Here is a 14,333-nt window from a genome sequence, read left to right on the forward strand (position 1 = left end):
CAAACTTTGTCATTAACTTGAATTTTGGGCAAAGAATAAACTTCTTGATGTTGTCCTCAACTTGTCAATGGTCAACATCACTGAAACTATGGAACAAAAAACTGCTTGCACACAATAACTTGACTTGTATAACAATTCCTTGACGAAATGCTGCAAATAGCAACAAAAAAGGTGAAGTTTTGGGAATTTGGTTAAACTTGTCAAAAGTCTTGGTCATAAAACTCTAAGAAGACAATTATATTCCGCACGATATCTTGACTTGCATTCTAGACAAGGAAGACGCATACTGAATGTGGTGTTATATGATCAAAGGTCAAGGGTGGAGGTTGTTTTACTGGTTTAAATTTAAAATGATACAATATTTTGATGCATCATGCATGGGCATTGCGCTTTGTTATAACATTTAATGGTGTTGGTTTGTTTTATGTTATCGTATAGTTCTACCCCATTTAAAATTTTGATTGAAAGGTGTCGAAACAGACACACTATGTATACTTTAGTACACATCTCAACCCTCAGCTGGATTTCCTGATGTGTTGTCTTTGATTGGACACAATCGGCGCTGCAGTGGAATCAGAGTTATCAGTAGGCCCCCAAGTATCGTTATCAAGCCAGCAAACTGAAACCCTGCTACCAATTCACCTGTTATATCCAGCAACCAGCCTGAAAAAACATAAAACATAGGCAATATATTGTTTATTGTGGAAAATGTGTTTATCATACAAGGCAAGAATACTGTAAAACGTTTAGTATATGCTCGATCCATGTGTTGACATGCCCCTCTGTATGAACAGGTAGGACATGGCTGACTCTGGAGATTATTGCTCAGGAGACAGGTAGGACATTGGCTGACTCTGGAGATGTTGCTCAGCAGATCCCAGTTACCTGAACATCTGGCCAAAGTTTAGGACTGGAAACTTTAACCAGCAGAAACCATTTCTCTTCCTAAAAACCTTACCACGTTCGTGACGTCTGAACTCTAGGTCCATAACACTGTACCCAATTGCACGTTATCGGTAAAGTTTTGGTTAAGGATTGTGCTTAACCACATTTTTCTTCGGGGATAATAAAGTTGGCCTTTGATTATTTAATAATCTAAGAGTCTAAGAGGGTCTGCACATTCTAATAATCGTCAGCGTATGTTTGTTTTTAAAATTATGATTGAAAGGTGTCGATACGTCTACAAAATGTCCGCATAAATACGAATTTGTGACTCTGTATTATAGTGAACTTTAATGTATTTATTTAGATAAAAGGCAGTTTTTTGTTTCAGTAACATGTGTATTAAAACTAGTTTTGCCTTAAAGTTTTCATTCTGCTAAGAAAAGCTTTTGGTGTTTATTCCTAATACATTTAACAAAATTCTAAAAAATTAAAATAAATTTCTTCTGCATTTCAATTATTTTTATTTAAAAAAATTATATTATTACCTAATGTTATTAATAACATAGACACAACACAACCAGCAACTGTGAGCTGAAATCAACCCATTTTGATAAAAAATATTTCGATATGTCACAGCCACAATACAACAAAAATATAAAGATCTGAAATCAACACATTTTGATCAAGATTATGTCAACATCTCAAAGCCACAACACAACAAGCACAACTATTCCTTAAAGAACTGAGAGATATCTCCTGGCCAGTGATCAGACGTTCTGATGACTCTTCACATTTTCTGGACATCTAGATAGGTACGTTTACTGACACCATGAACAACAAGGCTCTTATCAAGAGTGTTAAGTTGCAAAATCAACGCAATTGGATTAAAATTGAATGCTTTGAAAACAAGAGATATGTTCACAAACTAAAATAATCAAAAATTATATATTATGGAGAAAAAGAGTCAATTCAATGATTTAGAAGCGAATGCTCCAAGAAAATATGAGACAGTATACATAAAGAATGTAATGAACCACGTAACTAGCTGAAATAGTGGATGATTAGTTGACAGCAATAGATCAAGGTGGTAGATAGTGTTTCCTGACTTTACAAAAGCTTTTTACATTAGTAAGCACAATTCCTGCTTTATCAATTCTTCATATATATGTTAGCCAGGCAACTTGTTTCTTTTTTTAAATAAACGTTGGGATATGAAACTTATAAAGTCAGGTGTTCCACAAGGATCTGTTCATGATTATGTACTCTTTCTGATGTACATCAATGTTGTGTCATATCACTAATTACTTTGCATATGACATAATATTATAAAACAGACGAGCTGGATATGCACTATTATGTATATTTAATTTGTATTGTGTGACGGACCTTTGTCCATAATTGAGGGCCTGAGTTTGGGCCTACCAGACTATTGTCCTTTTTGGTAAACAACATCTTACACAGCTAATTATTCTCTGATTTTAAATTATGTTTTAGGACCATCATTGCTTGGAGGTAAACATGTTTGTACGCAGCCTTTTGACCTTTGACGTTTATAGAAGGTATCTTGTTTATGAATTCGATGGGAAAATTACCCTTATTCTGGCTTTGCTATTGTGTCTAAGTATTTTAAAATCAGTATTGGTCAACAGAATTATTCATTCCTAATCTTACATCTGATTAGAGGAATCAGACAGTGGTGTTCAGCTGAGAGTTACTTCTTTGAACAACCAATACTAACCATCTTCTATCTAAACTGAAACCTATCAAAAACAATTTATATCATTTGTTCGTATTTCCATTCACACTGTAGGCTCTTCAAAACTATCAATATTCCAGATCTTATGAAATGCTCATACAATTTGTAAGAAGTATGTATTGTTTTCTGATTCATATACTGACGTCAAATATTACATAAAACGGGATGTTATTACTACCTGGCAAAATATGTGGAAGGAAAACTGCAAAAACGAGCGTCACAACATCAAACCTACAGGAGAGCAACATCTCTCATATATAACAATTCTCATAGGTGAGTTGATATAGTTTCAATCATTTCAATCATTTGTATGATACAGATACCTGACGTATGTCTCCCTGGATCAGCGTGCACACTCTGTGTCCACCAAGGGTTTGGTATCTGCCCAGGCCATAGCTCTATACTAAGATGACTTGTCTTTAAGAAAGTATAACCATAGTGTTTAAAGTGTCATTAACTTCGACTACCACTCCTAATCATCGAAAGACAAATCAAGTCATAAAATGCTATGATTATTGTTCTGGCTATATGTAACTGAATCATAACACTATTCAGAACCATAGTTTTTCCGTATTACGTACCTGCTAGAGGCGGCGCTATGCTGCATCCAATACCATTTGCTAACATGAGGTAACCATATCCATCCCCAAGGGACTCTGCTCCTGAAAGGTCAGCTGTCACAACCATCAAGAGGCCCAGGATGACCCCAAACATCAAACCCCACAGCAAGCCCAAAATCAGCAGGCCCCAAAAGGTGTGGAGGAATGTCAAAGGAAATAAAAGGGTCAGGGTCCCTGTTGCTACGTTAACAACCACGTATACTGCTATCCTGTTATAACATGTTATGTTTCCAAGCAGTCCTCCAATTATGCATCCCACACATGTACCACCTCCAATCAGCATGAACACAATAGTCGCATCCTCTTTCTCCAAACCAGCATTTATATTAAATTCTGGACTAAACAGTGTCACAGTGGAAGAACCCATATTCCAGAAAATATTGTTGATGAAATAAATAATGAATGCAAATGCGAAAACCTTTCTCAATTGATCTTTAATCTTAAAAAAATAACTTTCTTTCCTACCACATTCTTAACTATATGTATAGTATTTGTCTCTCACATGTTCACTGCACTGCCTGGAAGGTGTGTTTCACCCTGAGACAATTCTGGTGTGATATCATCAAGGTTTCTCACATGCATTAAATGCTTATTTTCGGAATTAGTATGTGTATGGATACCCTCTGACTTTATGTGTTTCATTTCCAAAGATTCATTTTCTGTTTCTAATAGTTCTACCTTGTTGGGAGTAGTCTTCTCATCCTTTTCGATTTCAATATGTTTTGGTAAAGGGCGTAACAATGCAGCAAACACAATGTTGTGCAGGTTTAAACCAGCTATTAAGAAAAAAGAGCCTTTCCACCCGTATTTCTCTATCAGCGTGTAAGTTATGTAGGGAAACACTGTACCACCAACACCTTGGCCACTTATTGCTATTCCAGTAGCTAGACTGCGGTGACGTTTGAAATACAGACCACAGAGCACATGGGATGAAACGAACAGCAAGCTATATCCCAATCCTGGAATAGAAATGTACTTTATAAAATTAATAAAATCGATATCTTCATATCTTTGGTGAGATCACATAATAACGTTATGATCTAGTTCGCAAACTTTTTCTTAAATTTGAAAGATCATGAAGATATAATGCTAATACGATTCACAAGTGGGATAATATTTATTAATACAAAACGCTATACAACCCTAATAATTATTTAAATAGTGTTGACAGTTGTTAAATCCCATTAATGGTTGAGTAGCTAAGAACAAGTTTGGAAGCCAAAGTATTCAAGGTCATGTATATGTACATTACTTTGTTTCAGAACAGTGGTCTTGGGGTCCCTTTACGCTAATAGATTCAAAATTTTATGCGCTAGATAAATATACTGAAAGGACGATTTCTCTAAACTCGCATGATTACAAATACTATCAATGGTTCAATGCAGTTTGTTTAACCACACTAGCAAAAGGTTAGTTTGCGAGACAAAATGTTTTATTCTGGAGGCATTAACTTCATGTGATTTCAATTAAAGTAGTTAAACCAAATATTATTTTTATCGGTAATAACAGAGAACTCTTCGTATTGTCCACAACAAAGAAAATAGAACTTGTTTTCAAAGTGCAATCCTTCTGACAAAGAAATATCTTCCCTCATGATTGGTGGGCTTATGACAGGGCTTAATAATAAATAATCAATAAATCTGTGCATTGACAACCTGGTCTCTGAAGACAGGTCGTCTATTCATAACAATATTATTTAACGACAGTTTTTTCACTGTATACCCTAGGGTGGTCAGTCATTATTATTATTATTATTATTATTAGTCAATTTATGGCGTGGAATAAATTTTGTGTGCATGCAATATAACAAGATACTGGACACATCTTTACTTGTGTTAATAAAACAGAACAAAAAAATAATGAAAAGGTTTGCCCGCTTAATCTGTTGACGACTGTATAATTGAATTGTACAGACATAACGTATTTTTCTGTACAGCTAACATATTTCTGAACTATCAAACGGATGCTGTTTTATGCCATCAAATGCTAAAATTTGCATTCTCAATGAACTACATTTTATTCGTCTTTAACCAGCTTGCAAACTGCTATGAGAAAGATTAGGCTTATTTACATGATTGGGACATGCATTGTACCAAAAAGAAGAGTTTTAAATTTTTTTACATATAAAAACGTTTTCTTATAATACAAAACGCAACATGTATGGTAAACCCAATAATCGGCAACTCGGATTTGAGTAACGTTAACAAGCATGTTGATTATAGCAATTGCCAAGATTAAAACGTCTTGAGAAGAATGTCCATGCAAAGTTTCAGGTCAATACGTCGGGTAGTTTAGTACAAATATCGATGTCAAACTTGTGCTAACGCCAATATGCCATTAGAAAGACTATTACACAAGCTCTTCTCATCTATAACAGCAGATACAAACTTTAAAATTTATTTCTACTTTAAAAGAAGTGAATTGTCGCAAAAACGGACCTTTCAAAACCTGACCTGGCCCAATCAAAATGTATTAAGGGACTATTGGGCCCATATCTCTCAGTCCTAAGTTGATCCCTGTTGACAGTGTAGACGTCTTGAAAGAAAACACAGCTGTAACTAACCAGCATCACCCATTCATGGTTAAGTTACAAAGCAAATATAACAACTTGTTATGAGCACCTAGATTATTAATTGTTCTAGAATTTAATTGCAAATTGAAACATAAAGCAAGGTGTTTACATACATAATTAACACATATATAATTATTTAGTTTATAGACATAATAAAAACTAAAGCAGTTCACAAGTTTGAATAATATCTTGTAATTCTCAGGGATGTCTAATTTTTTTTTCAGTTTGTAAAAGTTCTTTCAAAATGCAGGTCTCTAGGTATATGCAAATGTTTAAAACAATTCCCTGCTAACTAAAATCTTAAATCTCCTTTTATCAGAATATTGCATGACGTACAAAACAATGGAATGGAATTACTAGCTGAAAATATGTTAATTGTCCTTGGTGATTGTACATCACCAAGGACAATTAACATATTTTCAGCTAGTAATTCCATTCAATCAAAGCTACGAATTGGCGACTACAATGTACAAGGTTTATCCTGTTGTTTGCTGATATTCGCCCTGAAGTCATAGTTTTCTGCTAGTGTAACGTATAGAGTTGAAAGATTGCAAATGCTAGTTTTCTTCCACTCTCAACTTGCAAAAAATTCACTGTTACGTGTTTAGGCTCGAATAAACAGTAACACAGAAAGAGTGAAAACAACAAACTTTTTGAAATTTAACAAATAATTTATTTACCTAGAAAATTCTGTAAAAAGAAAAACAAAGGAGAAGAACTTACGGTTTCAGAATCAAATCCAAAACTAATCTAAGAAAAATCCACGAATAAAATTGTAAAAGTCCTAGTAATAAATGTTTTAATAAATTTCAAGTTCGAATCCTGACGGAAAATTAAAGATGGATGACGTATGCCGTAGTCAGTACTGTGCTTATCTATAGTTCCTTGTAGAAATACAAATAATGGTACTCCGGTGTTGGAAATCCAAATTAAATTTGTAAGCAATGTCTTTCCAAAATGTCTGTGTGAGCAGTCCTCAAAATATTTCCAGAGAATAAAGAATTAATCTTTTTGAAAACCAAATGATCTGAAGATAATTAACTCAAAATCTGGCAACAAGAGAGAAAACAACTTGATAGCAAGTGTAAAATCCCGATAACTGATCTCTCTCTCTCTCTCTAAAACAAAGGTTATATTGTATCATTAGATGCAGTTTCGAAATTCCCCCAAGTTGCGAAATCAGAAGGGGGGGGGGGGGAGGGAATCACGTACACAGAATATGGCCTTGATTAGACCAATAATATTTCTCTAAGAAATAACAAATAAAAAAAGTTGTTTACATCATAAACCTAAAGCCCAATCGTGACCTTGACAACAACCAATCATTTTAAAATAAAATAGAACTTTGCTTACTAATTTTGATGTTTATTGAGAAGAATGATTTAGCTCAACCAATTTTCTGGAATAATATCATCTCCATTCAATAAATTTACATTATAATAGTATATAATATAATAAAAAATTTAAAACTGACAAACAATTAAATTAAAATAAATATATATTTTAAATCATACATACGTAACATCACAATTCATAGATAAAACAAGATAAAATTAGCTTTAAAATAAATGGCTAAAAGAAAAAGGTGTTTTGTTATTAACTGGGGTACCAATCAAGAGCATATGGTCAGTGGTCACCGATAGACAATGTCGATAAATAAAGATGAAAATCACTCCTTTATCGTTTTCCAAAATATTGTCCAGGGATGGTACAAACGTAGACTCGAACGTCCAGAACATATTCTAGATAGAAATTAATGGCTACTCAAACATGGGGAATTAAAATCTCTGCATGGAATGATTGCGATAGGGGCAGCTGATAATGAACAACATGTACTCGATTCATGGTTTTAATCAATTCAGCAATAAATATTAAGTTTATTTTTTTTAAATATTCTTTGAATCAACCATTTCTAAGTGTTCTCTCAAAATGTAGGTCTCATACTATATAGTGATTTTCTACAACTTCCTTGTACACTAAAATAACTGTAGTCTGAGCAGTGGACACTGATTCTTTAATAAGCAACGAGACTTTAGTAAACCACGCTGTCGTCGGAGTATACTGTGGATGATTAAAACTATACAATGCTTGGAAAAGTGAATATTTATTGCAGTAATTAACACCTTGATGATGTGAGTGCTTTGAGATAATGATGTGTGTTTGCATGTCTTGACTACACGAGAAACAGAAAATAATAGTTGTGACCCTTTTTTTCTAACCCCTTCACAAACATATACACACAGGATCTAGTACAAGTCACATGACCCACCTTTTATATTACTTGAGAAACCCTGAATAAAGGTTATCATTATTTAATAAATGAGTTCCTACTCTTTTCGTCTTACCTGTGAGGACTCCATAGAAGAAATACATGTATTCCACATTTGGAGTAAATGGCAAGCAGGTGAGTCCAATAGAGCCGATACTTGCTCCTATCAAAGCAACTTGTCTGTGACTGGTAAAGTTCATCAGGAAACCGGCTATTGGTCCTTTTTTAAGAATATAAAGAAGTTATTTATATTGTGTCTTATTTCCCATACACACATTCACTCTGAATAAAAATATATAATTATCTAACTTCTCTAATTGTTTGGTACAGCAGTTGTTGTACTTAAGAAAATGATAATATTCCTAAAAGCACTGGTACTCCTGAACAATAATTTACAGTCCAGAGCGATTACACACAGATCTAGTCCACTTCTACAGAGTTCTGACCACTGCAAGTGTTAACGATAAAGCAAACATAAAGATTGTGACAACAAAATACATACCGGCAACTTTTCTAATTTAAGTTGTATGTTCTACTTGTATCTCTTAACAGTTCAGATTGATATTTATTCACAATGTAACCTGTTACCTTTTATTCGGCACTTTATACCTATTATTGTGCTTACATACCGGTAAAACAGTCAGCCAGTCAGCCAGCATACCTGTCTGCAGTGAGAGGGCATAAATACATATAACTAATATACGAAACGACCATTTTTGTGTCATCTTAAAGTAGATTTACTATTATTTACTTAGAAAACAATCTAGATTATCTTTGTATTTTGTTTTTAATATAGATAATTTCTCTTAAAATCGACATAGGAAGCTAATATCATTGTCTAACCTTAGAAGCAAATTTTTACTGGATTAAATTCACCTGCGATTGAGTAACTTTGGAGTGATGGTAGGAACAATCCAGTGGTTCAAGCACTGTTCATGCAAACATAATTATCGTGATTTTATTGACACGAAAGATAAAGTCTTACCTGGCAATCCGAAGCTTTGAGCACCCTTGTGGTGAGATAATTTAGCACAAAGATAGAACATAAATAATTATTATGACTCGTCTATACACGAGGGGGCTCACATGAAACGAATGCAGCAAGTAGTTTATTAGTTCACGCACACAATACACAGTTAAACTACTACAGTGAAATACTAAATAAAACTGAAATATGAAAGCTAACTATTATTAGCAATAACAATTTACTTCATTTTATTTTCGCAAGGAACTTATTTGTTGTAACTAGATAAAAGCTACCTTGTTAATTCAATTTCAAGCCCTGGGACCCCACCCAGCATAAAATTTATTTTAAATTTTAATAAAAGTAATTGAAGCGTCAAAATATAGGTTACACTACTTCTTTTCATTCAAAGATAGAACTTATCAAGACGCACTCACTTACCATCTTGCAGCGCTTCTGTGTTCAGCTGCATGGAGCGTGCTTAAAATGCCGTTAGCTATTACAGAAACTTAATCAAAGCCAGAGATGAAATACAGGTCACAATGAATTTTGTTGAAAGGTTGTTATAGTAACGGAGACACATATTATCATCATTTTATTGATTCCAGCATGCACTTTGTTTAAGAAATTAGCGAATTGTCGAATTTCAGATCAATGCATTGTATTGGCTGCATACGAAGCTTCGCGTAATTGTAATTGTGTATTAGATCGATGTAATTGTATGGCACAATGCTGTTAGCGGAACCAGTCAAGTTCTAATAGATTGCTTTAAAACTTTATTAACATTATGGGCAACACCAGAATTTGTGTAACAGTTTTTGTTACCGTTGTTTTCGTTTAGCCTGATGAAAATTATGACACGATCTTGCTTGCACAGGTAATCCATGAATTTGTTTTGCAGTTCTTCTAAAGATCGGCTTATTGATAAATATTTTCAAACCCCTGACGTTTGTAAGTATTATTGTATTTCTGACTTACAACTGGATGTAATGTATGACAGAATCGCTCTATTTTCGGTTTGTGACTATAGACATATTTATATTGGACTATGGTAGGATGCAAGAGATGATGGGATATATTTACAGGATCAACATGCGCATCATTTCTCCTGTGTATGGTCAAGTTAGAGGCAGACAGAGAATATGTGCAAGTAATGATAAGGAAATAACAGATGCAAGTCCGTTCTAAGGTTGAAAGAGAAAAGTTCCTGAAGCATTTATCAGCAAGTGGAGGCGCTGTTGATGGGAAAGAGAGTGTGATTTTTAATATATTGGCCTGATATTTACTTGTCCTTTTGTAGGGAAAGTTTTTCTTGCCGTCGTGTGTAATATTCGAGTGATGCTTTAGGCCATTTACAAGTAATGTGACAAACGTCTATATTTCTATGAAATATCTGCCGTTCACATTGTTTGCCTTTTAATTTTTAGGTGATTTTGAGAAGAAAAAAATGGCCATTTGTGAACTTTGACAATTCAATTATTGCATTTTATGATATATCAAAATGCAAGGTTTTCACTCCGACACGACTATATTTCTATGAAAGTATCTGCCGTTCACCTTGTTTACTTTTTACTTTTTAGGTGACTTCGACATAAAATGTGCCATTGTGAACTTTGACAAGTGACTATTCAGTTATTACATCTTCTGATATATCAAAATGCAAGGTTTTCAGTCCAACACGAATATCACCATACTGTCTAAATTCCTAAAAGCAATCTCCAACACATAAAATCTGACTTTACTGTCAGCTATTTACGACTTAAAGCCCATAGACTATCAAGATTATAAAGACATTAATAACATGGTGTGAAATGCACAATGACGCTCTAGCCTTAGTTATAAATTTGACATTGATACATAATTAGCATGGAATAACAACACAAAAACGATATATAAAAGTTGGTTATTAACATTACATATATCTTCGTTAAAAAAAATAACATAACACATATAAAGAATTTTGTGTTAATTGACATATGTCTTCATTAAAAATGGAGAAAAAAACATAACACATATGAACATATTTTAAATTTATTTTCCTTTGCAAATATAAATTTGTTTAACTAATGTGAATGTTTAAATTAAAAAAGTTTACTTACAATCTTAGATTTAAAAACGTTTTGATACACTTGAACTTAATGTAGAGTCGAACTGCTTCCAATTACATACGTTCAGAATCAGAATTGATAATACCAACTGGATCAAATAAAAAGAGAGTGCATTGTATGGAAGACAAGACAAGTATCATTTATCTGAGCTAAAGAAACACATTTTTATACTAGTATGGCATACAAGACAATACGCTTATGGTGTTTAAGGGGTGTGGGTGGGGAGCAGACTCAGTCTGCCTCCTTTGTGATCTCGGCTTTCTAGAATAATTATATAATGAAAGGATGAAATCTAATATGGACGAGGATAATTCCATCACAGAAAAGATCTGCAAGGCATTAGTGAAAGGTCTTGTATTACTGTTATCACCACTAATTTTGTTCCATAAATTCTGTGTTATTTTTCAAGTAGAAGGTTAATAATGAAACATGGAATATATTTTCATTAAAAACTGCTAGAATATGCCAATAATTTCCTTAAATATGTATGTGAAAAAACACATTAGACTGGATTAACAATTGAAATGCAAATTGCAATTATCTGTACTCGGACTATAATTACGAAGACAAAACTAATATAACAATTAGGTTAACAAGGGGAACGATGCCACTGAATAAAATTTAGAGTACAAGAACTTGTAAAACTCGTGTGCTGGAGATGTTTGCCCGCTTTATCATAAATAAATGTAAATCCATATTAGTTTTCTGGAATTAGGAAAGACAGATAATAAACCACATACATATTTAAGCACCTTATATCAAGCACAATGATCTACTTTATCCAAAATATGAATTAATGTGCATGATTGCAGTATCTACCTTTGTGCGCTCTCCTGCAGTATATAAAAGAAGCCTACGATCACATGTTGACTGGATGGAACACTAAAGATTTTCGGGTATCAAAGTGATTTATAGATTAATTCTACAACTTGTCTCACGATGAAAGGTCATATTTTCTTTCTTATTACATTTAATAATGTAGCGTGCTTTGTAATATAACCTGCTTGATCCCAAGCTGTAGAGATTGTTGCGTTTGGTGATGCCTACATATAAAGCTGTGTTAAAATTAGGTATAACAACTAATCTTTGCTGTTCGAGGGTTGACTACTCAATCATCTTTTTTGAGTACAATTGAAGCATTCATTGGTTTACGTCCCGACTTATATTTTTCATTTGTCATTAAATTAAAAAATGCCTCATGTCCGGTATTTTTAAAAATATTTTAAATTATTATAAATTTTAACGAATGATATCTAGAAAATTAGAGGGTCCAGTTTTTGCTGTTGATTGGTGACGACAAAATATGCAGACCTGATTTAAATTATCATAAGCATATGGTTGTTAAGCAGAATTTGGAAATATATTTCTTGCAAAAAGGACTATACAATTGTTAATTATAGAAGTGACAGTATTATGATAGGTAAGTTATTCTGCATTTATTTTGCATGGTCGGACTTTAAATGTTACTGGTTGGAGTGGCGACGTAGGCTATTATCGAAAAGTGTAACACTGTTTTATAAGATCGAACAAGCAAACCTATGCACTGTTAAATTCAATGGTTTTCGAAGCATTTCCCTACGGGTTCAATTTTTATCAGATTTGTTTCGATACATTTTGAAACCTGAATTTTCTGATATGTGATGCATTACAGTTCTTACCTGCCTCGAAAAATATACCAACATTCATGGATCCCACCAGGGAAATCGCAGCAGCACTGCTTACAAAGTAATCCAAAAATTCTACGGTGAACACACCAACTGATTGAGCTGTGCCAAAGGTTAGCATCTGGATCATAAAGTCAGACACCAGCACTACATATCCTCACAGTCCACCATCTGACCACTCCTGGCATTTTAATAGCATCATAGACTACCCAAATTATCATTACCATCTGGACTCTAAGACTGAAATTGCTACAAGAAGAGACATAGTTGAATTTTAACATTTAACGACCATACATGCAATACGAGGTGCAGATATGCGAGATATCCGCTAATGCAACTACTGCAATAAAGAATAGGTTAGCGGAAACCATAGTAACATACATCTCTGAATCGTACAACTGCCCCGTAACCTGAGTGTACATTTCTGATATATTTAATTTTACGTTGCAAATATTTTGGACAACAAGAGACAGATAAATACAAGCAGATGTCCATTTAAAAAACAAAAACAAAAACGTTTCTCACCCTTCCCACACCACCAAACCCGCTAACAACACAAATATATGATAGAATCTAGAATATTCATATCTCTTAACTATAAATTCTCATCGCACCCTCTCCATAAATCCGTGTCTGTAGAGTGCATTCCTAGACTAAATGCTTTTAATTAGAGGATTGCTTGCAATGGTGATCTAATGAAGTGGAAACAATACATGCACAACAAAGGTGTATACTACGTGACGAGCGTGAAGCTTTGACATGCGTTCGTCCCTTCAGTCCTTGGAGTGAATTGGTACTACAAACGCTGCGGTATCAGCCCAAACTGCAAAGGATGCATGGGACATACTGCCTGGCGGATATTAATGTTAGGGCCACAGTCTGTCCTTGCTTCCAGCTCCAAGAAAGCAAAAGAGAAAAACGACTGCTTAAACCCAAACTAAGACCAGTTAGCCGTAATTGTCCGATGAGGGAAAATATAAATTCATGCGGAATATTTACCTTGAGGAAGCAACGTCCTTGCGCCTGGAGAGTAAGCTCAATAGTGTCGTGCTTCTTACATGGGCCGAAAGTCTCATAGTTTTTAATCTGGCTCTAGACAAAGATGGTGAGTCGAAGAAGTCGGGAAAGAGAGTTACGTGCTTCAGGCATGTGTGTAAGTCTTTGATTTATATTTAAAGGTCACGCATTGTACCATCCTTAAGCCCAAACTGGAAGTCGAAAAAGTCAGCGAGACTGGCAATCTTGAGGCCAACCAGGAGGTTCGCTGCCGTGAGAAACGGTGCAAAATTCTCTATAAAGAGTTTGCAAGTCTTTAGTCTAATTTAGAAAAAAACAGACATTTAGTAATTTTATTTAAATACAATTCTGATGGATGACCTATCCACAATTTTGAGGAAACAAACCAAATCCTGTTGCTTTATAATTAGTGCTGATACAACGTATGACATGAGCTGCACAGTACAGTGTGCCTCAATGGCGCAACATCGGATGCCTT

At 34.2% G+C, this 14,333-nt stretch overlaps 2 protein-coding genes across 2 annotated transcripts; both read right to left on the reverse strand.

Moving 5' to 3' along the window:
* Positions 1–508: 508 nt before the first annotated feature.
* LOC149790249 (monocarboxylate transporter 12-like) lies at positions 509–3,628 on the reverse strand. Its single transcript, XM_089973184.1, has 2 exons — positions 3,223–3,628; positions 509–663 (listed from the first exon to the last, which is right to left on the reverse strand). Exons 1-2 carry the CDS (start codon positions 3,626–3,628, stop codon positions 509–511), a joined length of 561 nt encoding a protein of 186 aa, XP_089829310.1.
* Positions 3,629–3,677: 49 nt separating this feature from the next.
* LOC149790250 (monocarboxylate transporter 12-B-like) lies at positions 3,678–8,538 on the reverse strand. Its single transcript, XM_089973430.1, has 2 exons — positions 8,179–8,538; positions 3,678–4,220 (listed from the first exon to the last, which is right to left on the reverse strand). Exons 1-2 carry the CDS (start codon positions 8,300–8,302, stop codon positions 3,760–3,762), a joined length of 585 nt encoding a protein of 194 aa, XP_089829556.1. The 5' UTR covers positions 8,303–8,538; the 3' UTR covers positions 3,678–3,759.
* Between the last annotated feature and the right edge of the window lie 5,795 nt (positions 8,539–14,333).

Source organism: Sinohyriopsis cumingii, chromosome 10, assembly GCF_028554795.1.
Source record: "Sinohyriopsis cumingii isolate HCF-2022 chromosome 10, ASM2855479v2, whole genome shotgun sequence".
Lineage (NCBI taxonomy): Eukaryota > Metazoa > Mollusca > Bivalvia > Unionida > Unionidae > Sinohyriopsis > Sinohyriopsis cumingii.

Bases quoted from the DNA above. Each gene is read 5' to 3' on its own strand.
- LOC149790250 (XM_089973430.1), bottom strand. From the start codon at position 8,302: ATGAACTTTACCAGTCACAGACAAGTTGCTTTGATAGGAGCAAGTATC. The intron at 4,221-8,178 runs GTAAGACGAAAA...TTTCTATTCCAG, and splicing joins CTTCTATGGAGTCCTCACAG to GATTGGGATATAGCTTGCTG.
- LOC149790249 (XM_089973184.1), bottom strand. From the start codon at position 3,628: ATGGGTTCTTCCACTGTGACACTGTTTAGTCCAGAATTTAATATAAAT. The intron at 664-3,222 runs GTACGTAATACG...ATGTTTTTTCAG, and splicing joins CATAGCGCCGCCTCTAGCAG to GCTGGTTGCTGGATATAACA.